Source organism: Rhinichthys klamathensis, unplaced genomic scaffold (assembly GCF_029890125.1).
Source record: "Rhinichthys klamathensis goyatoka isolate OS25496 unplaced genomic scaffold, OSU_Roscu_1.1 h1tg000098l_1, whole genome shotgun sequence".
Classification (NCBI taxonomy): domain Eukaryota; kingdom Metazoa; phylum Chordata; class Actinopteri; order Cypriniformes; family Leuciscidae; genus Rhinichthys; species Rhinichthys klamathensis.
In genome coordinates, this window is record NW_026606637.1 from 3,472,759 (window position 1) to 3,498,824 (window position 26,066).

Here is a 26,066-nt window from a genome sequence, read left to right on the forward strand (position 1 = left end):
TGGCCGAGACGCAGCCGATGTGAGGCGACAACACAGTCAGCTTTCATTGCCACTAGTTCTTTAACTGCTTGTTGTTTTGCGGTTGCCATTTGCGGTTGCCATTGTCTCCTTGTAGACTTGTCTCTCATTGGCTATTGTGGAAATGAAAGCTTTAGCCTAAGTTCTGCCAGGAAGACTCAATTGTTACGTCACTTATTACCTTCACATCTAACCAATCGTGTTCTAATACTTGGAGTATAAAAGATCGGTACTTACACATGTCTGAGTTCGCAGATGCTGATGCCAACATTCACCTCTGTCCTCCCCACCACCACCACCAGGATGGTCCCTGCCCATACCTCCCAGGGGGTCGACTGCGCCCCTGCCTTCGTCTTCAGACAGGAAATGCAGGTTCCGTTACCCTCGGATTGTGGCCTATGCCAAAGAACTTTATAACACGATACTTGCTTGCTGGGCTGTTAATAAATGAATGCTTTGTTAATGTCATTTTGCCTCCCGAGTCTTTCTGGTGGAACTACTGACGTAATCCTAGTCGGAATCATCCCGATTTAAAATCCTAAATATCAAACATGTTTGATATTGTCGGGGTGGCCCCAATGTGTCCGCGAGCAGATCGGGAGGTTTAAGATTACACATAAAATTGCCTCACCTTACCAAATAATGTGGGCCGAACATCGGAACCGACCGATGCCCTGGACGTGATTTTTTTCTCTGAATGTTGGGAGGGGTAAATAAGGCAAATATCGGCCTGAACCTCCTATAGACTGAGCCCGATTTTGGGCCCAATTCTTCCTTTCCGACAATCCTAGGTGAAGTCTCAATTATCTTGATGGTTCTCAGATTATCTTATCAGATTTCCCTGTGGTGTGAGGTCTGTTAAGAGTGATTGAATACGCTCTGAAGTACGCCGGGGCCGCACCAATCTCAAATCATAGATATTCAACAAGTTGGATATTTACAGCAAGATCAGAAATCCCGACACACTCGCATTCTGTAGATTGTCACGTGGAATGAAACGATACCAAATCAGAAAGTGAGCTGATGGAAGCATATAACACGACTTCATCAAGGTCAATAAGTGTCTTAAAAGATCATTTGACCTTTTCATGACAAGCCAGTGTTAGTTCCGGTTGTAGAATGTCATGTGGTGTGACTTTCCAAATGTTTAATGATATTTATGAATAATTGTTATTCATAATATTTGTAAAAAAAAAAATATAATAATAATATGAAAACATATGTTATAAAACATTTTTGAAAATAATAATTAAGATGTATTCATTTAAATGTATGCAAGGTGTAAGGGAAAACATGTTTTTACTTGTTTACTTGGTGGTTACACCACATTTTTAGAGGTATAAAAATCTGTATTTATTACATTAAACAATGTTGAATTGCAATGCTGAATCTACCACTGATTAACTTCTTATTTTACTGTATTTTTTTTATTTTATATATATATAGGCCAACTTGTCTGATCTAATTGAAACCCATTAGGCTGAGATAACTGAAGCTTTTGGGTTTGTTGTATTATTACGAAGTAGACATGTTATAAAAGCCATTGTCAGCCACCACTATAGTTACATTGTTTCTGTTTGGGGTCAATTAAAAAGACCCTGGGGCCTTAAGGACCTCTACCATGAGAACACCAGAGTTTAAGCTTTAAAGTTGCTAGAACCGCATCATCCTTCACAAATCAAACTGTAAGGAATAAAACAATGAGAGAGGAAAAAAAACTTGCACTACATCACTGCCCAGTGCGCCTCGCTCTAACAATTGATGAACAAAACACAAGGCAAAGGCCAGCCTGCTGAAAAACACACGTTTCTCCTCAACCAGCAAGATTAGCAGATCAAGTGAAGGAGGATCCAAGCGGCTCGGAGCTCCAGAGTGTCCCATAAGCATTACAGCATAGCCAGTTCACAAGCCCTATTATCACTCTGCCTTTATTTTTGCCTGAGCGATGTCGCACACTAGAGCAGAGCGTCGTGAGCTTTTACACTGATTGGCAGATCCCAGAAGGACATAGACATAGGAGGTTTACAGCCTCTGTCATTGTCTGATCTATCTGTGACGGTTGTTCGATGTCAGCATCATGACTCAAGCGTGTAATAATCATTCAACAGTGGACCGCACCGTGTTAATGCCGCAACATCATCTGGACTGGAGTTCCTGCTTTAATCTAAGACAGTGTCCTTCCTTGGCGAGATCAAAGTCTTTCTATTTAAAAGGAAAGACTTGATGTGCAGATTTTCATTGGACCACATATTTGTAGGGTTAAGAAGCCCCCGAAGTTATTTTAATGGATGGATATTAAATAAGACAAATGTATGCGTTGCCCAAGCTGCCTGTAAGATTTACAGTATTTTTGCCCTCTTTTAATTTCTTAAAGTACCTTGTGATGTAAGCACTTTTCAGCCAGTGGCGCATGCCAAATACACCAGCACATGAAGCTTCCTTCTGCAGACAGGTGCACAATATTCAATATGCTCAACGGAACTTCACAATATATCATTATGTATGCCAAGAATTCAGAATCAAACATGACAATGAACAAATGAGAGAAATACAATCAAATTCATACAGTGCAGCTGCTTCATGCAAATGTCATTATGCATCTAATGTGTTCTAGGGCATATCATTAACTCCAGCGTTTTAGCAGAACATTTAATTTGACACTGATGTCTGGGAAACCGTCTCAGCGTATGACATACCTGACTGAGTGTAATGCAATGTGGCATATATTTCTGCTCGAGAGAACACACCTGTCAGAGAAATATTTTCTCATATAGAGCAGGTGCATCATAACAGTCCGAACACAAAGCTAGCACACAAGCTGAAGAGATCTGTTGTGACCCTGAGGGAAAGATCAGCTAGTCCACGTAAAGCTGCCATCTCAGAGCGAAGCCAAAATCTCCACAAAAACGAATCTCCGTTGACATCAAAGAGAGTGAGAAGAAGAAGAAAAAAAACTCTGAATCGTATGAGCCATTTCGGGTAGCACATAAATTGAGGGCATGGTGGTTAATTAGTTGGTCTTATATAAACTGTTTTACACCTTGATTTGGAGATTAGCTATATTAAAACTGGAATATTTGGAAATTTGTCTTGTGTGTTGTCTATCTAACATCATCTAGATTTGTATTATTAATATTTGAACTATTATAGATGATCCAAGGTGACATTTGCATTGTCAAGGACATTGTCAATCATCTGCATTGTGCCATCTCATGCTAAATTTAAACATTTTAACACGTTAAGATTAAGTTATGCCTTTAAAAACATAACAGGGTTGACAGTAACAAGGTAAGGAATTACAAAGGTAATTTAGCCATTACTAGCCTTTTGTTCAAGGTCATGACAAGAATGTGCTTATTAGGCCTACAATGAATTAAATCTTATATCTATTTTTCTTATTTTTATAATCAGTTGTTTACTGCACAAAATCATGGTAACATGCTTAACTATTTAAGATTGTCCCCTACTGACAAACCTAAGAAAATATACAATAAAGTGATGAAAAAGAGGGAAAACTTACATGTGTCCTTCAAGAATTTTACTTTTTTTACTATGTGTATTTATGTAATTGTCCACTGTTTTGTTAACAACTAGGCTGTAACAACTTTAGACAACTACTTTAAAAACGTTATAAATCAAACACTTACGTATTTTTTTTTTTTTTTTTTTTGTGAACATCTTCAATAAAGTTATATAATGCCCGTACATGGCACTGTCCAATAGTAATCTTAATGGAAAGTGTTCGAGCTGTGAACTGTTGCTATGGTTACCTCCTTTTGACAACTTTTTTGATTAGGCTACTGAAACGTAGTTTGAAATAATTGTTGAAGTGCATATGTTAAGTTAAAAAAAATAAAAAAAAAGAGAAAACATACACACCCACAGGGTGTTTTGATTTGAATATTTTTGGTAGGGTCAAGCATTAATTAGGGGGCATTCAAGCCTTAATTAGCCCTTGCCTCCAAACGCCACATAACTCACACAGATTCATGTGCTTTTAAAACCAGTCAACAGATGAATGAAAGTCGTGTGTGTATAAGGTTTGCGCATAAAACGCATCACAAATGTAAGTTGCAAATAGCCCTACGCGTTAAAAAGTCAACAAATCATCACATGATTAAAAAGAGAAGCAGCTTTGTTGCTTAAATGAAACGCGTTACCTGAGTTTTGATGGGTTCTCCGTGCTCAATGATGCTTATAAAAGGAATTTCCAAAAAAGAGGACATAAATTCCATTTGTACTATTTCCTCCTGCGTCTGAGGGAAGGCGAGCACAGCCGAGACCCCCTGGATCACTATATCCTGACACACACACCTGAAGAGCGACTCGGGGTCTCCGCTCGGGGCTTCCCGAGCCACCACGTCCAGGCTCAAGTTGTACGGAAGAAAGTTGTTGCCGCTTTCGGCGAGACCGCTGAGGGCGCGGTGGAGAGCCGCCCGCACCCGGACCGACTGACGGGAAGGCAGGAGGGCACCCAGGCGCACGGTGTGTCCTATCCGCGCTAGGATGTGGCAGGGCTGCGGGTGAGAATGAGCGGGCTGGACGAGCAGGGTATGGAGAAGGAATATTTGCGATGCCAAATAAAAGTATGCCAAGAATATGTAGAAGATAAAATTCATCCTGCTTCACTCTCAAAGGTGGTGATGAGGCATTGTCAGAAGATAGCATTGCTCGCCTTGTTGTCTGGTCTTTTCTTTAACGTCCTTTTTTTGTTTTTTTTGTTTTTTGTTTTTTTTTGTGCAGGATGGTGTATGAGGAGTGATCTATGGAGTTACTGTGTGAATGTGATACTCTGCTCAGGAGAGGTGGGGGTTTCTCGAAAGGCGGGGATGTCGTTGCGTTCACACCCAAAGAAGCGCTGGAGAGGCGTAATGTATCATTAGGAGAACAGCGCGAGAGAGAACGACTCTGTTATTAACACCTCTTTTTGCCCAAAGTAATGTTTTTTACACTTCAATCCTCATGTTGTTTGCGGTTTTAGAGAGGTAGTTACATGACTTTTCCTACCATGAAACTGATTATAAACAAGAACTTATTTAACTAAAAGTCTTTTCTTTTTTTTTCTTTTTTCTTTTTTTGTATGAAAAAAGATGCAGGATAGGCTACAGCAAGGGCACACACACTTAAAAAAAAATTATTCATCATTAAACTGAAAGCTTTCCCCTCCACTGCAGCTCTCAAATATCAGTCTTTTCAAACTAATGGCTTCCCATACAAGAACCAATGGTATTAATTTAATGCCTGACATTTTGATTTATTTGTCACACAAAACTATCTCATCGTATAGAATTTAGAAGACTTGGAAAATAGCCCACAACTTGTAAGTGTTTTGTTCTTCTTTTTCTTTTCTTTTTTGGAGCTTGGCAGATTGTGGTCATTCTTTGGTTAGCCTACTGTTTACTGTGGAAGTATGGCATACAGATCTGTTAAAAGTTCTCAAAAAAATGCTTTGAAATGACCTGGAACAAAAAGAGGGTGAGTAGAAATAATGAATTATCAAAGCATTGGGTAAATTATGTCTCCTCCCAAAATTGTCCTATAGGTGTAAAACCCTCAATGCATTTTCACATGCTAAGACACTCAAATATGATTAATTCATGTAATATTTCACAAATATTACAACATTCAAATTTACAACATCAAATTATCAAATCTGCAGTTATAGAAAAAAAAACAAGATGGAGGGATAGAAGCGCTTAAATTAACATGAAAAATAGAAGAGAGAGATCACAGAAGGCAGGTGATGGTAAGTGGGTCACTGTTTTGGACCCATGTATCAGAGATTCGATACGGGCCAGTCATGCGGTAAAATCGAATCTGATAGAAGTGGACTGAAGCCTCGACCAATCATACTCTCTTTTATACGCTATTTAGAACTAGAGTAGCATGGAATGTGAGACTAATGTTGAATTCCCCTTAATTAGGCCTATAATATTAAGCACTAAAAGCTGAATTGAACAACAACAACAAAAAGTCACCATACATCGATGCTGGTTATTCCTTAGGTGTGGTGAATGAAACGTCAGAATATAATCTTTGGATTTAAAGTAACAACAAAAAAAAAACTGTCAGCAAATATGCTCAATTGTTTGAAGCTGACCCTTCATATTTCTGAGTTTGATGCGCTGAAGTAAACAATAGCAGGGTAAATACAGCTGGTAGAGGAATATTTTTCTCCAACAGTAAGAAAAAAATCTATTAAGATTCTATAACTTTCCCACAGAAAGGAAAAAGTATGAAATATGGATTAAATCACTCATAGGAAGAGGAAGGTGCAAATTTACTGTCACTCCCTCGTCGGCTTTATTTAAAACTGTAAAGGCCGTGTAGTTGAAGGTATGTAATCACTATGCAATGCAGTTAATACTTGTCAGCACTATGGAATGCTACAATTAGCATATTGCATTTCTCACAGAACATTAAAATAAGACTGCTGATTCATTTTTTCAGGAAACATAAAACATAAATAACACTGAAGAGATAAATTCATAATAACAGGCTTTTCATTTAAAAAAAAAAATCCTTATCCTTCTTTAATCAACAAGAAAGCATAAAACATTAGGTCTACAAGCCAACAAATAAAAGAAAAAATGACTGGGGCAGTCTTGGCCTAATGGTTAGAGAGTCAGACTGGTAACCTGCAGATTCAATTCTCAATACCAGCAGGAAATGACTGATGTGCCCTTGAGCAAGACACCTAACCCCCAATCGATCCCCTGGGCGCATGTTTTGGTTGAACAAAACTTGATGTGAGCTACAAGAACACGAGAAACTCCTGGAAAGTGATAATGCACAAACTCATAGCTATTACAGCTTGTTTTGTTTTTTTCAATAAGGCCTCCCTGAAGTATATAATTGGGTTGGTTTGCAACATCACCCAGCTTGCACGAACACTCAGCCTCATTAGGAACCCCTCAGTCACAGCTGTCATGCAGCTGAACCTTTTTCTGTAATACAACTACCCCAGCCAATTTCCTCGAGACCGTATATTGATCAGCGTGCGCGATCAACTGATCTGAGCTGGGTAATACACAGCAGAGAGGTATCCTCGTCTCTAAAGGTGTTCTGATAATAGGTGAACATCCACTGTCCTTTCAACTGCAGAGGAAATGAGATGAGATTAACAGGGAGACTGTGATACAAAAGCCAACATAGGACAACACCAATTAAATGAAAGACTTTATCTCTCCAAGATGAACAAAAAAAGCCAGGGCAAATATGCAGACTTTGTCATTGTTTAAATAATGTCTGAACCTAACAGATAACTCCCTGGCTGTAGTGTGTGCCCTTGTTCTGTGTCAATTTCACAAACATTTGATACTAAGCAGAAAACACAAGCAGTCTCAAGATGGAGGGGGGAGGGGGGAGGGGGAGGGGGGGGGGGGGGGGGGTATGGGGGGGATTCCTAAAAGAAAACCTAGTACGTTGACAAAGAAAACCTTAAGAATGTAACTTTCAGAAGGTGAAACAAGAATGCGGATGAAATGTGTAAATAGGGTTGATTAAAAATAAGTGTCGAAAATAGAAAGGAAAATCTTTACTTTAAAAAAAAACCGTCAAGTTCTAAGAAATGTACTCTTTGAATTTATTTTTGTGTCAGATTGTTCCGAAAAACTTTTACTCTATTTCTAAGAAAAGTTTCAACTGAATGACCATCAAGTAAAAAGTAATAATATATTTTCCTTACACACTGAATTATTATTTTTTTTAAATGGGGCGTTTATTTACACAAAGTGCAAATAGAGTGGTGCAGGTATGACGTCAGAACCCAGAAGAGTAATTCCTTCCTCCGCTGGTTCCTTCGAGATTTTCCTATGGGGTTTTATAATGGGTTTTTTCCATCCATCTTTAACCGCTTATCCAGGTTGGGTCGCAGGGGCAGCAGCTCCAGCAGGGGACCCCAAACATCCCTTTCTCGAGCCACATTACCTAGCTCTAACTGGGGGATCCCGAGGCATTCCCAGGCCAATGTGGAGATATAATCTCTCCACCTAATCCTCTTCGGTCTTCCCGAGGCCTCCTTCCAGCTGGACGTGCCTGGAACACCTCCCTAGAAAGGCGCCCAAGGGGCATCCTTACCAGATGTCCAAACCACCTCAACTGGCTTGACGATAACTTGACGATACTTTGACTTGATCTCCTCCACGCTCTCTCCCGCCTTCACTAACTGCAAGTAAATCAATAACTAATTGTGATTGGAGGGTAGTTTTGTTCTCCAAAATATACTATGATGAGATTGGCTACCTTTGATTAGGCTATTCTCGCATGACGGAAGACTACTACTTGCTTCTATGATCACCTTCAAAAACATGATTTTTTAATAATAAGTTGGGACACTAAAAATAGAGCTGTCCCTGCACAGTTTAGTACATTTGTCAACCAATCAGATTCAAGCATTCAACAACTCCGTCTGGTATAATTGTTATTATTGCATACTGTTTTATAACATACTACAATACATTGAGGTGCAAATAGTATCTGCCACTATTTGTGCTAAGTATAAATATCTAACAACTATGTACACAGTGCAATGAAAATACTATTTTCACTAGTGCAAATAGCCGCTGCCTTTTTAAAAAATATATTTTTCAAGGTTCAAGGATCCACATCTGCTGCACACCTCACCTACCCTCATTGTCTGGTCTACTTTATGAGAAAAGGACTACTTACCGTTCCAAAGCTCTGACGTTTCTCTAGTGTGTTTCCATCTCCTTCGTTTCTCCATCGCCAGTGTTGTCTACCAGTGCCCCTCAAAATACCAGTCTACTCACCCCAGTCCACATCAACGATCTTCTTCATCACCTGCAAAGACAGTAAACCCAAGTTATTTCCTGGTGAACAGCCTGGTGAACTGAGGCAGAAAAATGGTCCATCTTATTGGGCAAGACTGACTTAGGGGGAGCGAGCAGCCCACCCTGGGTGGGGTTAAGCTGCCTAGCAATGGATGGCTCGATAGCGGGGGGGTCACCCATGCCAAGAGCCGCCATATCCTTCACCTCAAAGCCCGTGAGACCATGCTTGAGATCGAGCGGGTCGCTCCAGCTGTGCCTCATGTGCTTAGCGCCCGCTGGAAGGACGGGGAAGAGTTGTTTCCTCGAACCGGGAGGGGGTCCCAGCACTTTCCCATCGTAAATGTCCCTCTCCTGGTCGGTGGCGCTCTGTGGAGCCGGCCACTCGATGTTGAACCGAGTGGCCGCTCGCTCACACACTTCCAGAAGAATAGACTGAGGCAAAGCCGCGAGGGCGTAGGCCTGGGAAACGCCAGAGGGCGAGATGGCCTCCTCGTCCTCTGAGATCCCAAGAAGGGCCGCGTCATCCTCATCCTCATCGCCGGAACCGGCCGGTTCGTCGATGAGCGGGAGGTTGCCCACGAAGATGTCATCTTCGGGAAACGCAGGATTGGGCTGGTCAGCCGAGATAAGTGAAGTGGCGCCCCGGGAGGCCCCCTGTAGTGCGTCGGCGTCAACCTGTACCGCATCCCAGTCAGAAAGGCCGAGCATGGCGCACTGGGTTGCTGCGACTTTTATTTGGCGTCGCAAAAGCTTTTTGGGAAAGGTAAGGCACTGACTGCAATTCTTCGGGTTCTCCAAGGCTTCTTGAGCGTGTTTGAGGCCAAAGCAGACCACGCAGAAAGAGTGAAGGTCCTTTGCGGCGATCAGCGCACCACACGCGGCCGGGCAGGCCTGTGATAGGCTGTTCCCCCGAAAAAGCGGCAGATTTAGACAGCGACATACCGGTGAAAAACTCCGAAAAATCCGTGGCGGGCAGCCGTGGAAGGAGGAGCAGGTGAGAACGGCGAGAGCGTGAGCGGCTCCGGATGCAAAACACAGCTAATCAGGCTGAATAAACGACTGTCACGTCTGGCGCAGGCCTATCTGGCGATATGTCCTACTAAAGACACGCAAGTGAGTAGTGAAAATCCAACCAAACTGTGTAAGTGCAGAGATCGCGAGAAGCGAATGTCGACTGGAGAACAGTAGCGCTTCCAGGCGTTATATGCCCCTTGGTAAGCGGGTGGGCCTTACCTGGCATTGGCTGAGCGCTTCTGTCTGTCTAGCCAGACTTGGTGCAATTGGATGCTACTGCAGAGGTCAGGTACGGATGCCCTTCCCATAGGTGGATCTCGAACAAGAGATGATGAAAGAGAACTCGGATTTGCTTTCCTGCATTTCCCATTGCTGTGATAAAAAATCTAAGTTTCTCCACTAACCACCTGTTTTGAGTCCGTGATTCTGTCACAGAAAGAGGTTCTTGAGATTAGTAAAAAAAAAAAAAAAAAAAAAAAATTAATAAACTGTTAACTGAAAAGTTCTTTGGGTCAACCAAAATGATTATTCTATGGCATTGCGGTGAAAACATTTTTATTTGAATTTTAGTTCTACAAAAAAATCATCATCTGTAGGTGACAGAAATAAATTACCAGGATCTAAAGGTTGGATGGTCAGTCACCTTTGTAAGAAGACCCCATTTCATGAGTTCCCTTTTTGAGATGAAGAAGAACCTTGTCTTATCCTTCTGTTTTCTGTCAGAGAATCGTGACAATGCAATAAGGCGGTCAGCTTTTTTAAATGTCATGGTGCCGTTTCAACATTCCTGAGACGTCCGTGGTTCCACATGAGCGTGAAATGTAACAGGGGATGAAGGAGGGTGCTTTGTACACTCTCCGAGCCAGGTGACTAAAGCAAGGAGAATCACATATCTTCAAAGCTTATGAAAATAAAGGGGATTTTCCACAAATGCCACAAAATTACCCGAGCTTTCTTTAGGGGGGATGTAGATGATGGTTTTAAATAAGTTGACAGAGAAATACCCTTCTCATCACTTATCATTTATCACTGGTATCCTATCAAACTGTGAAATGTCAAGGTCAATTTATCATTAATAATGTACAAAATACAGTACCGGATGTCAATATTGTCATATATACCTCTGTAAGAAGAAAACACATTGCTTTTGCTGAATCGCCCTATGCCAGATGAGCGTCGCTCGCAGCCTATTCATTATCCTCTCAGATTCAGATAACAGTGAATGTTTCTTTCTCTCTCTGTTTAAAAAACTCTCATTCACTCTGCATCTGTCAGATTCTTCCATCCTTAATAAACAAGCTGTCAGATGGTTGAACCACCTCAGGTATTTGCCTTGAGAATTTGGCAAGCAATCATGAATATTCTATAACCTACAATCTGAGTTATTCAGTATCAGCATATGGTTTGCTCCTGAAAATGCCTTGAAATTTGTTCAGAGAACTAAAAAAAAACATGAATGTGATTGTGTTATGTATTATATGTTTTTTAGTTAAAGACACGAGAGGCAGGAGTAACCGTAAACCAGTGCTTGCCGTTTATTCTTTTACACTCGAACTCTACGGTGTTTACGTAGAACAATCACGTAACATAGAAGGGTATAAGGAAACACAGAAAGGTCAAGTTGCATTTCGTAAATACACAACATATTCCTCCCTCCTAAATTTGTAGTAGGAAAAAAAAACAATATTACTTCAACAGTAACAATTTCTTTTAACATCAGATACATACAATATTTTTTTATTTTTTTTTATTTTAGAAGATAATATATATTTTCTTTTTCTTCTTCTTTTTTTAGTAACTAGGGAAAGAGGGTAGACTACCTCTATTCCCAGACATAACCCTGGGGATTATTCTGCCCCATTGTTGTGGGTTTGTCACTAACTAGAATGTCAGTCTATTTGGAGGACGACGTTCTCTTTTAGGATATTTCCGAACAGTAGGTACATTCACAGTTACAGTCTCTTTTGCAGGGATTTGGTTTGACAGGGGCACTGACTGACTTGTACCTGGAACAGTCTCTTTCGCCGGACTTGGTAGAGCCTCAGTCTGTGCATTCTCGAGGGTTGGTGTGGAAGAACTCTCAGACAGATCATGGTATTCTGGAGCAATTTCCAGGTAAGGATCTATTGTCACCTGTCCTCCCGAGTTGTCACATGAATTTGCAGCTAATAATTGGTCTACATGCCTTTTCCAGATGAGATGACCATCAGCCAGCTCAACCGTGTAAGACACTGGCCCTGTTTGTGCAATCACTACTGCTGGTAGCCATTTTACACCTTTCCCATAGTTACGAGCTAGCACTTTGTCTCCAGGTCTAAAACAACGATGTTTTGCTTTTAGACGTCGTTCCATCTGAAGATGTTGTTGCGCTTGAACAGTCTGTTTTGTTTTCAGGGGTTTCAACAAATCCAGACGTGTGCGAAGTTGTCTTTTGAACATAGCGGTGGCAGGAGACACTTTGGTGGTGGAATGGGGGGTGTTTCTGTATGAAAGTAGAAAAGTGTTGAGGCGCTGATTCAGTGATCCTTTACCCTGTGTCGACTTAAGAGCTTGCTTCATTGTCTGGACAAACCACTCAGCAAGACCGTTAGTGGACGGGTGATAAGGTGCTGATCGAATGTGTTGAATCCCGTTGGTCTTCATAAAAGCCTCAAACTCCTCCGAGACCAGCTGAGGCCCATTGTCACTGACAAGTTGCTGTGGCAAGCCAAACCGACCAAAGATTGAACGAAGGGCTTCCACAGTTTTCATTGATGACGTGCATTTCATTACCTCAACCTCTGGCCATTTGCTGTGGGCATCAAGAAGAACTAAAAACATATGGTCTTCCAATGGCCCTGCAAAATCACTATGGACTCTCACCCACGGTTCCTCGGGCCATTGCCAGGGGTGTAACGGGGCTGGTTGAGGGGTATTTCTCAGCTTTTGACATGCACTGCACATTTTTGCTTTTTCTTCAATCTCAGAGTCCAAACCTGGCCACCAAAGGTAGCTACGGGCAATCTCCTTCATCCGAACAACTCCACAGTGTCCAGAATGAAGTTCCTCCAGTACTCGTTGTCTCAATGGTGGTGGAATAATGACCCTTGAGCCCCACAGTAGACATCCAGATTCAACTGTAAGCTCATTTCTCCTGATCACATAAGGCCTTAGGAAAGGAGACATTTCTCCCACTTCCCCTCTGAGCACAAGATCCAATACCTTGGACATCACTGGGTCAGTACGTGTGTGCTTTTTTACCTGAGCTGCCGTTACAGGGGAATTAACTACCTCTTTGAAGTAGAAAATTTCCGCCTTTGTTGGTTCTGGATGTGTAGTGGGCAATGGCAGTCGGGAGAGCCCGTCAGCATTAGCATGATGTTCCGATCTTCTGTACTTGATATCATACTGATGCGCAGACAGAAGAAGGGCCCAACGCTGCATTCTTGCAGCAGCAAGTGAAGGAATACCTGAATGTGGGCCAAAGATGGAGGTGAGAGGTCTGTGATCAGTTAGGAGCGTGAATCTTCTGCCAAACAAGAATTGATGAAATTTCTTCACCCCAAAGACAATAGCAAGTGCCTCACGTTCAATTTGGGCATAGTTACATTCTGCCTTGCTCAAAGTTCGTGAAGCAAAAGCGATGGGTTTTTCCTCACCCGATGGCATGATGTGTGACACCACAGCCCCGATGCCATAGGGCGATGCGTCACATGCCAGCTGCACTGGCAGAGCGGGGTTGAAATGAGTGAGAGCTTCAGACTTGGCTAAGGCTGTTTTCACCTCATTGAAAGACTCTTCACATTGTTTAGTCCATTCCCACTTTTTGGATTTGTTCAGTAGCTCGTGCAACGGTTTCAGCCTGTTAGCTAAATTTGGCACAAATTTCCCATAATAAGTCAACAACCCCAAAAAAGACCGAAGCTGACTGACGTTTTGTGGAGCTGGCGCTTCCACTATTGCCTTCACTTTCGAGGGTGCCTTATGAAGTCCCGAACTATCAATCACGTGGCCCAAATACTCAACAGATTGTATTAGACAAAATATCAAAACAAATGGAGTTATTGGGAAAAAAGACAGATGTATTTAACAAATACGGGCAATTTGTGGTTGTCAAACGCAGTGCTGGGTAGTAACTGATTACATGTAATCTGGATTACGTAATCAGATTCCAAAAATTAAGTCATTGTAATTAGATTATTATTATTACGGTTAAAATCAGATAATCTAAGGCCTGGTTTCATAGATTTAGACCACTTTTGCTTGTGATGCTGCTTAAATATGTCACATATTTCAATCCTCAGAGTTGCTTACTGTAGTCATATCCAATTTTATTAACCAATCCATCTTGAATATGTCTTTCCATGATCAGAACTCTAATATCTCCTTATAGTTGAGGTAATTTCAGAAAAGCCTTCTTGTTTGTGTTGATGCAGTATCTGATTTATAAGTTCACTGTGCCTGCTCCCTTCGGCCATTTATTAAAAAGCAATTGTGAGACACAATATTTCTCGTCCTTTGGGAATACGCTTCATTTAGTCACCAAAACCTTTTACCCTTAAAAAAATAAAGTTCCCCTCTCTCACTCTTGTGTTTCCATCCAATCACCTAAAAATCGGATTTCAGTGCTCAGTGAAACTGGATCAGGGCCAGAGGTGCTTGAGGCAGATCTCGGTAATGCAAACTTGATGCCAAGTCTTTCCTTCCTAATTCTCTGCCTCATTACATGGGAGACTAACAAGACAAAAACCATGAGACCAAAAAGGTCTAGACACCTGGACACTCGTGACTGGGTTGAGACCTTATACTGTCTTTATGATGTTTCTACATTAATTTGGAGATTGACTGTGAAATGATTACATTATAAAATATATAAAAAAACATAAAAATAGTTTTTAATTACGATTAATCGCGATTAATCACAGAAAAAAATTAATCGATCGACAGCACTAGATCTGAGACCTCTATTCCAAATGTTACAGTGGGCATTTATTTTTCACTTCCTTTATTTTAGGCTCTTTCTACTTTCATCTTCCTTTTTATATAACACTACGGCGCTCTTTTGATTTTCATTTCTCTAATTCATTGGGTTTATCTTTGCTTTGTAGGAAAGACTTCAGTTCATAAGCAAAATATTTAAGTATATGGAGTCTATAATTGGTTTGATGAAAGGCGCAGTATTTCTGTAATTTCACTCATGCAGGAGTGCACCGTCCCAGCAACTACAAGAACAGAAAAACATGTCACATGACCCATTGAATAAAATATTTGTCTACAGAAATGTTTATAGCCAAACTTGTGGTCTTTTGGAAATATCATGCAAAAAAAAAAAAACCCTACAAGTACGCTTAAAACATTCACATATACAAAAAGATTCTTACAGACATATTCCACTCACTTCCTGTGCTTTGACATGCATAAAAAAATGTGATAAATCTGATCAGCAACGAAACCACATTCACTCTCTTCACCGGCCTCTTAAATGTCACAGTCAGGATCCAGGCTGTAGAAATCTCATCACGGTCAGGCCACGCTGTATGAAACTGAACCAAGCGAAGTAGGTGGATTTGTTACTTTTGTGTGAGCTCTAGAGAATTCTGGATTAACCCCTTTATTATATATTCACACACCACTGCTTTGCCCAACCAGCTGAATGACAGAGTAAAATTACCATGCATTGAAATTCCTCCAGTGTACACACACATGGAGAACACCACAGCTCATTCCACATACAATTATATTCTTTTAATTTATTGTCCATCCAAAGCTCTCTCTCTCTCTCTCTCTCTCTCTCTCTCTCTCTCTCTCTCTCTCTCTCTCTCTCTCTCTCTCTCTCTCTCTCTCTGTGTGTGTATATACGGTTGGTAAAAGAATTGTAATCATATTTTCGAAAGCCTCTTCAAATCAAATATATAGTATTAATAGTAATATTGTGAAATATTATTAAAATTTTTTATTTTAATATATTTTAAAATGTAATTTATTCTTATGATTGCAACGCTGAATTTTCCCTTTTCTCACATTTCCCTTCAGAAATCATTCCAAGACACTGATTTGGTCCTCAAGAAACATTTCTCATTATTATCAGTGTTGAAAAAAAAATAATAATAATTGTGCTGCTTAATATGTTTGTGGAAACTTTTTTTCTGGGTTCTTTGGATTTGTTGTATATTCACTGACAACAAGGAGAGATTGTTGAGAAGTGCAAGCATGGCCCTGACTCCTGTATGTATTAAATACCTGACTACACTTATAAAAGAGACCATCAAGTTTTATATCTGCTATTTGATGGTATCTGTGAGTTTACAGCTTTCCAAAAGCCTTTAGTTTTAACAACAAGAGTCTCAGATGCATCATGAGACCATTAGCCAAGCCTCGTGGGAAGTTTGGTCCACACCAGCTATGCATTATCCAGTATATGTACGGGTTTTTTTTTTAAAGTTCCCCTGTAGTCAATAATTTTATCCCTTAAAGGGGTCATATAATGGTACATGCACTTTTACAAGTTGATTGTACTGAAATGTGTGTTGGCAGTGCCTGTACACAACCATCATATAATGATAAAAATCCATCCAGTGTTTTTGTTTTAATCTCCTTATGTTTTCCCCTGCCTCAAATCAAGCCGTTCGACCTTGTGACGTCACACGGTCGGAAGCCCCTCCCACGATTGTTGATTGACAGGAGCGTTTCAACACAGACCCTCGTGAGGGAGCTGTCAATCATAGTCCGCGCGGACAGGCGCGGTCATTGTTGATATGCTGGAGCACTGTCTATGAGCAGAATGGCGTCTAAGCGATTGTGGTGTTCTGTTCTTGGGTGCAATAACGAACACAGCAGTCATTTTAATGTTCCTAAATCCGAACCGCTGAAGACGCAGTGGCTGAGTTTGTTTTCGAAGGGAATATTCCCCACGAGCAACGTCAATGCTCTCATGTTTGCGCAAATCATTTCACACACCAGACTGCTTTATAAACGAGGATCAGTATAAAGCTGGATTTGCTAAGAAGCTGCTCAAAAAAGGATCGGTACCAGCTATTCGTGTTCCTGCTGAATCTCCAGAAGAATGGAAGTGAGTGTAACGTTTTATTAAACTTTATATTAATATATTAATCTTTGCAAATCGCTAGCTGCACGCTTCACAATGAATGCGTCTAAGCCAAGGTTTACACTTAGGGTACATTACGGCATGTTTTCTATGTATGACGTTCTCAATATAATTCATAATCCCACGTTTATACTGAACAACGCGTTATGGTTATTGTGTTATTGTGTTCAAACGGTGTACACAGAACAGAGGGGCGGGGTGAGCAAAGCTCATTATCATTTAAAGTCATATGCACTGAAACGGCATGCTGAAAACAGAGCTGTTTTTGACCAAGTAAAATAAGTGTTTTCTTACAATACTAATGAGAATTTTTAATTAAAGTATATTACAAACTTTTAATTTAGACCCTAAAGAATCATATTAGCTTGTACAAAAATGGCATTATATGACCCCTTTAAAACTCATCTTTGTTCACCAAAATTACGTATTTACGTGTTTTTTCCTTAAAAACATCTTCATGTCTTAAAATAGCTTGAATGTAACTCTATACCCTTGAGGGTTCTATGAATATGCAGATTAGCCCCGCCTTCACTCACTCCAGATGACGCGTTGTTGTGATTGGTTACAGGGTATTTGTCACGTCAGAAACACCAGCGATTTTCGATTTTTGAGACTGTCTTTGGTTCACTGCAGTTTTAAGGAGAAAATACTCAGCAATGGTGTTGACTTGTGAATTTGCACATGGTGTGTCTTAAAGCATATTAAAAACACCACAGGGGGACTTTAATTCAATTTTAAGAGTCAGAAATAAGACACAGACATCTGAAATTCTGTGATAAAATATTCCCCTGAAATATCCCTATAAATGCCTGGAGGAAAAGAAAAAAAGATCAGAGACCGACGGGACAGTATGCGGGTGCTCCTCTGCTGCTGACTGTATTTTATTATGCATCCTAAGGAATATTGTCCATAACTGATGAACATTAATGAGTACCTCCACTTATTGGCAAATGAAAGAAAAACAAGGCCAATAGCAGGGTCTCTCAAACTAAACACCCTTCATAAGCCTAAACTGTTCATAGACTGTTACTTTAATCCATTGACTTTTAGCAAATTGTTTTTTTTGCCACTGATATACAGTATATATATATGCAATGTTTTATGGGAATAGTAGTTCCTTCCCTTATGTTGCGGGTCAATTTGACCCGTTTCGATTTTCTAGTTGTTGGAAATACTGGTTAACCTTTGTTTTTTTTCTTGATATTTTGTGACTTTTTCTCATTTTTCATGATGAACATGCATGCAAAGTTTCAACATGCTGATGTGTTTTGACATATACAAACAAAATTACTATTACGTTCGTGATGTTCGCGGGTCAATTTGACCCTCATAGGCAGCCATTCAAAAGCAACTGTACAGACACAAAATAAAAACATTTATTTTCTGTATGTAAGGACACTTCAACTCCAGTTCTAACGTGCAAGTGTATCTAAAAGTGATCTAACTAAACACACTTGAAAAAGCTAAAATCACAGTGTTTAGAATTATTTGCAAATTACAGATGAAAATCTTTGTCAGACACAGATAGTAAAATAAGCTCTCATTTCAATAGTCAAATTATCTAAAATACCAAGCTTTTACCAAAACTTTTATGTAGGATTTTCAAAGGCAGCTTCACAGAGCCAAAAAATGAATAAAAAACATTTATTTGATGTATGTTTTTGTTATGTTTGGATTCTCACTTCACTGTGAGTTAATAACTAGGTCTTAGGAAATTAGGGAAAGTTAACTTAGGAAAATTAAAAAATTTCATTATACAGCAAAATTTTATTGTTCAGTTACGATGTTCAAAGCATAAAATGTTAAAAAAAAAAAAAAAAAAAAGGAAAAAAAAATTATATGCAAAAAAAGTCAGTATACTGTTTATTTTCCAATTTTGTCAAAAATTGGTTTAAAAACATTTTTATAAATCATATTTTCAGATATAATGTTTTTGTAATGTTTGACAAATGTTGATATTAAAAGTTTACAGTATGTATCTAAATCTTTGTTGTTTTATAGTGTGATTTTTGAGGAATTGTATTGAATCCAATTAGGGTCAATTTGACCCGCTCCATAAAGGGTGTACACAGAATTCGAACAGTGCAGGGTTAAAGGATATTAAATCTTTGTATACCTTTGCATTTTGTTCCTTTTGCTTTGAATCAAATGTTACAATGTTATGGTTATTTGGATGGATTTGATGGTTTGGTTCAAGGCTTTAAACTTATTTGAAGAAAATCAATGAAAAGTACTTGCAGAACGGGTAAAGTGAAGTACATTAAAAGCAGCAAGCATGATTAGTCCCACATTTCTAATTATATTTGACGTATCAAAATGTGAGGGTATGAAAAATGTTTTAGCAAGACTTAAAAATGAAAGAATAAATGCCCACATTCATTGATAACCTGTAATTATTTGCTGCATGAGGACCCAGCCCTTAGCAATTGACATTTAAAAGTAAGCTAACTAAAAAAAGCACATCGGATCCATTACCTTTTTTGCTCATTTGTTTCCCAGAAAACATGGATATATGGATTTTGAGACTACATGACATTTAGTGTTTCAAAGAAAGAGCACGAGACAGAATTCTGCTGAACACATGGCAGTAAATCCGCTAAATCTCTTGACATTAAATAAGCAAAGTTGTAAATAAGAAGACGTGCTGGCATTGAAATGAGAGTTCTGCTTGAAAGGGAAACAGCTCTCAGTGGTAAACACAAGCGCTGGCTGTTTGCGCATCGCACAGTCTTCAGCCTTCATACGCTGCTGTGACAAATTTCCCAGCAGCCCAGATGGGTCATCTCATGGCAACATTAGCAGTTTAACAGAGACCATTTCAATTATTCACATCCTTCTTGAGAACGTGTTGAAATTCGAGGGCTATATTTGCATAGGACATTCAGAAAACATTTGATTTGGTCAGCGTGCAGAAACCAGTGGAGACTTTTAAGTAGGCTATATTCTGCAGCGCTGATGACAAAAACATCCAAATGGCAGCTGCATGGAGCGCCACGGAAATCAACACAGATTTAATGTTTGAGCGATATTGTAATCAAGACTTTGAGTTTCCCTGCATACTGCTCTTTTAATTTCAATAATCACTGGCTCATGTATAAAGCCACTAAAAACAGACATGTCAAACAGACAGCAATAAGGATGTTCCAACTGTTTTTACCTAACAAGTAAATGGGGTCCATATGGGCGTCAATATTTTTCAAAATATTTTGTGCTCCAAAGAATAAGAAAGTCGTGCTTAGAATGGCTCGCAGGTTATAATTGATGTCAGATGTCATTTTTTGGTGAAATATCCATTTAATACTACTTAAAGAAATTTGCCTCAGAGCACCTTTCAAGCTATTAAAAATTCACATCTGATGAATTTAAAGTCAGCCAACTGAATATTCAGGGAGAAATTAAAATGTACATTTGTAGAAATCGATCAAATATGCTGCTTTAAACTGCTCTATAAAATGCCAATTACATTTTTTCAAGAAGCCAATCCACACACAGAGGATTGTGGGATATCATAGGATATATGCTGCCACTGAAAATCACCATGTGTACTTGATTTCCAAAGAGTCAGTGAAGTGCATGCTTGATATGAGACATAATGTGTGAAAAAAAAAATTCAAGGCAAATATAGTAAAAAAAATATATATAAAAAAATGCTGATAATTTTTTTTTACATTTTAGTAGATTTGTAATTATAGGCTATATATATATATATATATATATATATATATATATATATATATATATATATATATAAATCCTACAAGTTTGATTAAACCATCAAAATATGAGGACAATATCTTATATATTTTTTTATATTTCAAACATGAGAAAGAGCAAAACACTAAACTTGGTACAAATACACAGAAAAACAAAAAGCTCAATGGAAAAAGCATACACTGACTACAACATAATTCAGTTATTAATATTTAGTTGGTTCTTGCTTGTTTATGCATGTGATCATTTCTTTGTATGTCAGCCTTGCCAAAAATTATGTCTGCACAATTTGGCTTCACATTGCATTATCAAACAATTGATTCCAAGCATCGCGTATATGCTTACAAAATCTTAAACAAATTTGTAATATTTGAATAAAGGGTACATTTTCCTCGAAACATCTCTTTCGGCCACAACTGTATTATATATATATATATATATATATATGTATGTATATCACATTTGTAAAGCATTTAAATGCATTACATTGATCAAAAGCGTAAAGACATAATTGTTACGAAAAGATTATATTCCCAAAAATTCTGTACTTTTGAACTATTCATCAGAGTTTTGATTAAATGTATTATGTTTCCAACAAAAATATAAAGCAGCACAACCGTTTTCAGCATTGTTAATAAGTGCATCACTTGATATGTGATGGAAATTACACTAAGTGTAGTAGAAATGGTCATAACATTTTGGAAAAAAATGTTTTGAAAAAGTTCTCCTGATATATATAATGCTTGGGAGAGGGTTAAAAAAAGTGTGTTTCTAAGAGTCAACAGGTCAAAAAAAAAAAAAAAAAAAAAAACCTTGTTGAAAAAAAAAGACCCATACAGCCATGGGACCAGGTGTTTCAAGTCTCACTCTCAAAGCACACCATCCCTTTCAGCCAGTGAAACAAAATAAGCCCTTAAGAAGCTGTTCCTCCATGTTCCCAGTCTCGAACAGCTCGCTTACAATGCTTCCCACAGCTGAGGGCTACAGAATGACTGTCAAGGTGAGGGAATGAGTTTCCATACGATGATTGGAGTGTGTGTGTGTGTGTGTGTGTGTGCGTTGGTGCGACCGGATTATGAGGACAAAAACCATGGATACATACCGACTCTATGAGGACATACCGTAACTACGAGGACAGCACTAGTGTCCTCATAAGTCGAGCAGTGTAGAAAGGCTTATCAGGCTGCGCCTAACCACCTCCCGCTTTTTCTCAATATGTCCTTATAAATCCGTTGTACCCGTTTTTCAGTGTGTGCCAGAGTATGCTCAGAGTGTATAATCTCCCTCTATGTGAAATTCGACGCTACTGCAGTATCATACACATTTCATACACCCAGACCACGCCCAAGCGCGATTCATTGGTGGAACGCTGGAATCCTCGTCAGTGATTGGCTGCTGGAATCCTCGTCAGTGATTGGCTGCATTTCACATCCGTCAAAGTCAGCGCGCCTGCGCCTCTGATCTTCTATCGCAGACGTGTGGTGTGACCGTGTGATTAATCAGAAGATTAATCATCATCATGAAAGATTAATTAGCAGAATTCGAGCGAAGTTGACGAGCTACAGTGGGAGATTTTCACTTTATCACGAGGAAGGTAAGTGCGTTTATTTATATATTCTACCTTTATGGAGTTAAGTGTCATGAGTCAGACAGTTTTTAATAACGTTAGTTACATTACTTTAAACGTGGCCACTAAACGTGCTAATATAAATCCATAAGCAGTTGGATACTACAGTATTAGTATTAGTTGATGAAAGATACATCTCCATGGATGCTTGAGAGAATTAATTTACATTTTGAAATAAATCAAATCTATGTTGTCATCGTGATGACTGGTAAAGTTGAGTGGATGAATTTACAGTTTAATACAGTAAGATACAGAAATATATTAAATAAACAGAAACGAGACTAATGTAAAAGTATACTTTCATTAATGTAACGTTACTGTCATTAGAATGACTTGCCAAAATTATCTGGTTGATTCATTTTAGGGCTGGATATTAGCAGACATTTTATGATTCCATTCAATTTTAATTCACGTGCTTTCGATTCTATTTCCAATTCGATTTTACATTTATTATTTTAATGTAAATCAGGTGTAATACATGTAACATTTTCTAAAACTTTCTCTCTATAGTTAATTTTTCTAAGTAACGAGTTTAGCTTCATTTGATCTGAGGCGCCACATTAAAGAGTGATAAAATGGTATTAAAATGGACTGAATTTGAAATCGGAGACTGTTTCTTATCAAAAGTAACAAGCCTCAAAAGTTACCTCACTGATCAACTATTTCTGTGTAAAATGTTGTATTTATTGATATAGACTACAGTCTGACAATAATGTACTGTATATAAAGCATATCTATCTATCTATCTATCTATCTATCTGTCTATATATATATATATATAGGCCTATATATTTATATATTTATAAATACATACTAATTATGTTGTCTGGAATGTTTTCAGTCAACATGTTAAGAAAGAAGAGAATAAAACCTGAGCAGGATGCAAAAGAACACATATTGTCGGGCAAAGACAAAGCCTTCATTGAGGGACGACAAATCAACACATTCAAAGGTAAATTGTGCACCACAAGGCAATTTGACTATGTTCAGACTGCAGGCAAATCAAATCATAAAGTAGGCATGCACTTGTAAGAATGAAAAGTAGGCCTATTGCTGGCAGTCTGGACATGATCTTTCACATTCACACATTTTACCCTTGGGTAAGCCGCTCATTTTCATAAAGGTTAAGAGATGAAAAAAAAAACTTTAAACAATTTTTTTATAATTATTATTTTAAAATAAATACATAAAACTATGTATACAGAGAATAGTGTAACCAAAATCAACTAGTAGGCTATATCACAGTGAAAGCCAATGCTTGATTATTTTTTTTATTTCCTGCACCTCATATTACATTACACAGTTTTACAGGATTTAACTCTTTAAAAGGATAGGTTGGTTAGCTGTGTAACATATAGGTGCACTTGGATTCATGTTTTATTTGTATTATTAGCCTATATATTATTTTGCCCTTTCAGGGAGAGGTGTGTTTGCACTTGAGCACATTGAACCATCCACCTTTGTTGTTGAATACCGTGGGATTCTCTCTCAAAGTAAACATGTTAAAGATGTTCAAGGCAACTACTTGTTTGACTTCACATGGAATGGAACACGTTATTGGTAAGCTGGCTGTTTCTTTTTTGGTTTATTTATTTTTGGTTCATATTCAGAGCAAACTAGTTGCATGTCATTCTAATAAAAACAGTTATAATTATGATTTATTATTATTACTATTATTATTACAATATAGGGCTGCACGATTTGGGGAAAATGTCATTCTGATTATTGAGGTCAATATTGCAATTGGAATATGCGATTGCGATATAATAAACAAATGGTTTCATGAGTCAACTTGCTTGGTTCTAAAGCAAAATGCACACACAGATTAGTGATAATTCTGAAATGTGTATTTCTCAACTCAAACTAGCAACAACAACTAAATGATTGATAACATCTAAGCCATTGATGTCTGGATAAAAATTAATCCACCCCCATTTAAAACATTAATTATAGCCATCCAACATTACAGTGATTCCATCATTACAATTGAAAGCTATAATTTTTTTAAAAACATTTATTAGACGTCAAAAAATATAACAGCTTTTAATTTAAGTGAACTTCAAATAATCCTCACATAAACCCATTATAAATGACATGTCATATTTACCTGTGCCCTTCCTGTCTAACAGGTATGCAGAAATTTAATAAAGTTATCAAACAGTCTGCGACTCTGCGCTGCATAAATAATAAATAGACTAATCCTTATTAAAGCTACATAAGTTCTTTAGTCAAGAGCAGTGAGTAATTTTCTCTGTCCCCTTTGTTCTGTGATTAACTTTACTGACAGAAAGCTTTGGCTGCTGGCCCTTTAAGAGCAGCCGCTGCTGACAGAGACACGGATCTCACATGCGCCTCATCCTCTCACAACTCTATACGTCCATCATAAGACTGCTCTTATGTTATGAAGATACTCGACAAACGACATTTTGGCATAATTGTGTGTGTTGTTGTTCGTTCAAGCGCGAAAGAGAACTGTATTCTGGCGCGTCTTTCTGTGAGTCACAGTCGGACATTCAGCGCGCTCTCTTTTGACTTGTCTCGCATGAATGGTTTTAAGCAATCGCATGAGAGCATTATCATGTAACACTAGCCAAAGGATGACAAATAATAACAGATGCTGCGTTAATTGCGTTAACAGCCCATTGTTTATTTTACATAAAATCGCAGCATTTTGCGCCATATAATCGCACAGGCTTGACATCGCGATTGCGATTGCGATAAGATTAATCGTGCCGCACTATTACAATAGCAGATTTGCTAGGGTTCTCATAACATTAGGAACTTATTAGTTAGTGATAATCAATAACATGGTTATTGTTCAACTGGGGTATTATTTTTTTACCTTAAGTGGATCATCTGACCTATTAAATTCTTAGGAAGTCAAGTTAACTTTCACAATGTGTATTTGAATATAGGTTAAATAGGCCAAGGTTAGCCTAACCCAAATGTTCAGTTAGAACCGTATGTTTCAGTGTGTGTCTATGTTTTAAGTTTCTTACTGCACTATTTTTATCACAGCATAGATGCAACAAAAGAGGACGGTGGAGGAATGATGATGACAAAAATCCAAATTGCAAAGTCAAGACAATCATTGTTGACGGAAGGCCACACCTGTGTCTGTTTAGTATAAGACATATCTTTCCAGATGAGGAGGTCACATACAACTATGGGGATTCCTCTTGGCCTTCGCGTTTAAGGGTGAGTCTCTTAAAGACTTTATCACTGAAAGTCAACCATGTTCTGTATTTCATGAATGTTAGTTTTTTATATGATGCAGATTATTAAAAAAAATTCTGCACGTCTGCTTTGTGCATGACGGAGCCATGAAAGGGACACTAGATATTTAGTCTTTGGTTGATACTAGAATTAGTTGCGGTGACCGATTGGCAAGCATCCTTGCCTCAGTGTTGTACCTGTCTTTCTCATAATTACAGGAATTGTGTGACGAGACATCAGTGGCTGTGACTGAATGCAGTGTGAATCCTTCCTCATCAGTGAAAGAGAAAGTAAGTGAGCGCATGTTCCTTCATTGTTTTCTTCTCTTTGACACAGGCAATGTTAAGTGTAGGATGGTTGGGCATCATGCTAGACTGGTTGACGTGGACTGTCGTCTTAAAGACGCTGTTGTGACGTCTCAAATTCGAGTAAAATGTACATTGCTCGGTTCATTCATTTTCATAACTCGTGCGTTGGGGGATGGGCATGACACTGACCTGAAATATAAGGACAGTTCTCCACTACGAGGACCATCATGTCAGGGTTAGGGTTTGTGGAAAAGATGTTGCTTTGGGTACAGTTGGTACTCAAGAATAATACTTTT

The 26,066-nt window shown here is 38.7% G+C and overlaps 2 protein-coding genes and 1 long non-coding RNA gene across 4 annotated transcripts in view; 1 reads left to right on the forward strand and 2 right to left on the reverse strand.

Annotated features, from left to right (window-relative positions):
• The window catches only part of grin3bb (glutamate receptor, ionotropic, N-methyl-D-aspartate 3Bb), a 135,302-nt gene extending 130,482 nt beyond the window's left edge, over positions 1–4,820 (reverse strand). Inside the window, exon 1 of the mRNA XM_056252679.1 lies at positions 4,179–4,820. Within this exon, the coding sequence (XP_056108654.1) occupies positions 4,179–4,637 (459 nt within the window). The 5' untranslated portion in view covers positions 4,638–4,820. The remainder of the gene's footprint in view (positions 1–4,178) is intronic.
• Positions 4,821–11,705: 6,885 nt separating this feature from the next.
• Positions 11,706–13,814, reverse strand: LOC130086559 (uncharacterized protein K02A2.6-like). The gene has a single exon (XM_056252620.1). It carries the CDS (start codon positions 13,470–13,472, stop codon positions 11,706–11,708), a length of 1,767 nt encoding a protein of 588 aa, XP_056108595.1. The 5' UTR covers positions 13,473–13,814.
• Positions 13,815–23,055: 9,241 nt separating this feature from the next.
• On the forward strand, positions 23,056–25,291 carry LOC130086572 (uncharacterized). Of its 2 annotated transcripts, none has more exons than XR_008807230.1 (3): positions 23,056–23,198; positions 23,665–23,806; positions 25,265–25,291. It is a non-coding gene; the product is annotated as an uncharacterized LOC130086572 (long non-coding RNA). The 2 variants fall into 2 exon arrangements; XR_008807229.1 differs by having other exon boundaries at positions 25,270–25,288.
• The last annotated feature ends 775 nt before the right edge of the window (positions 25,292–26,066 follow it).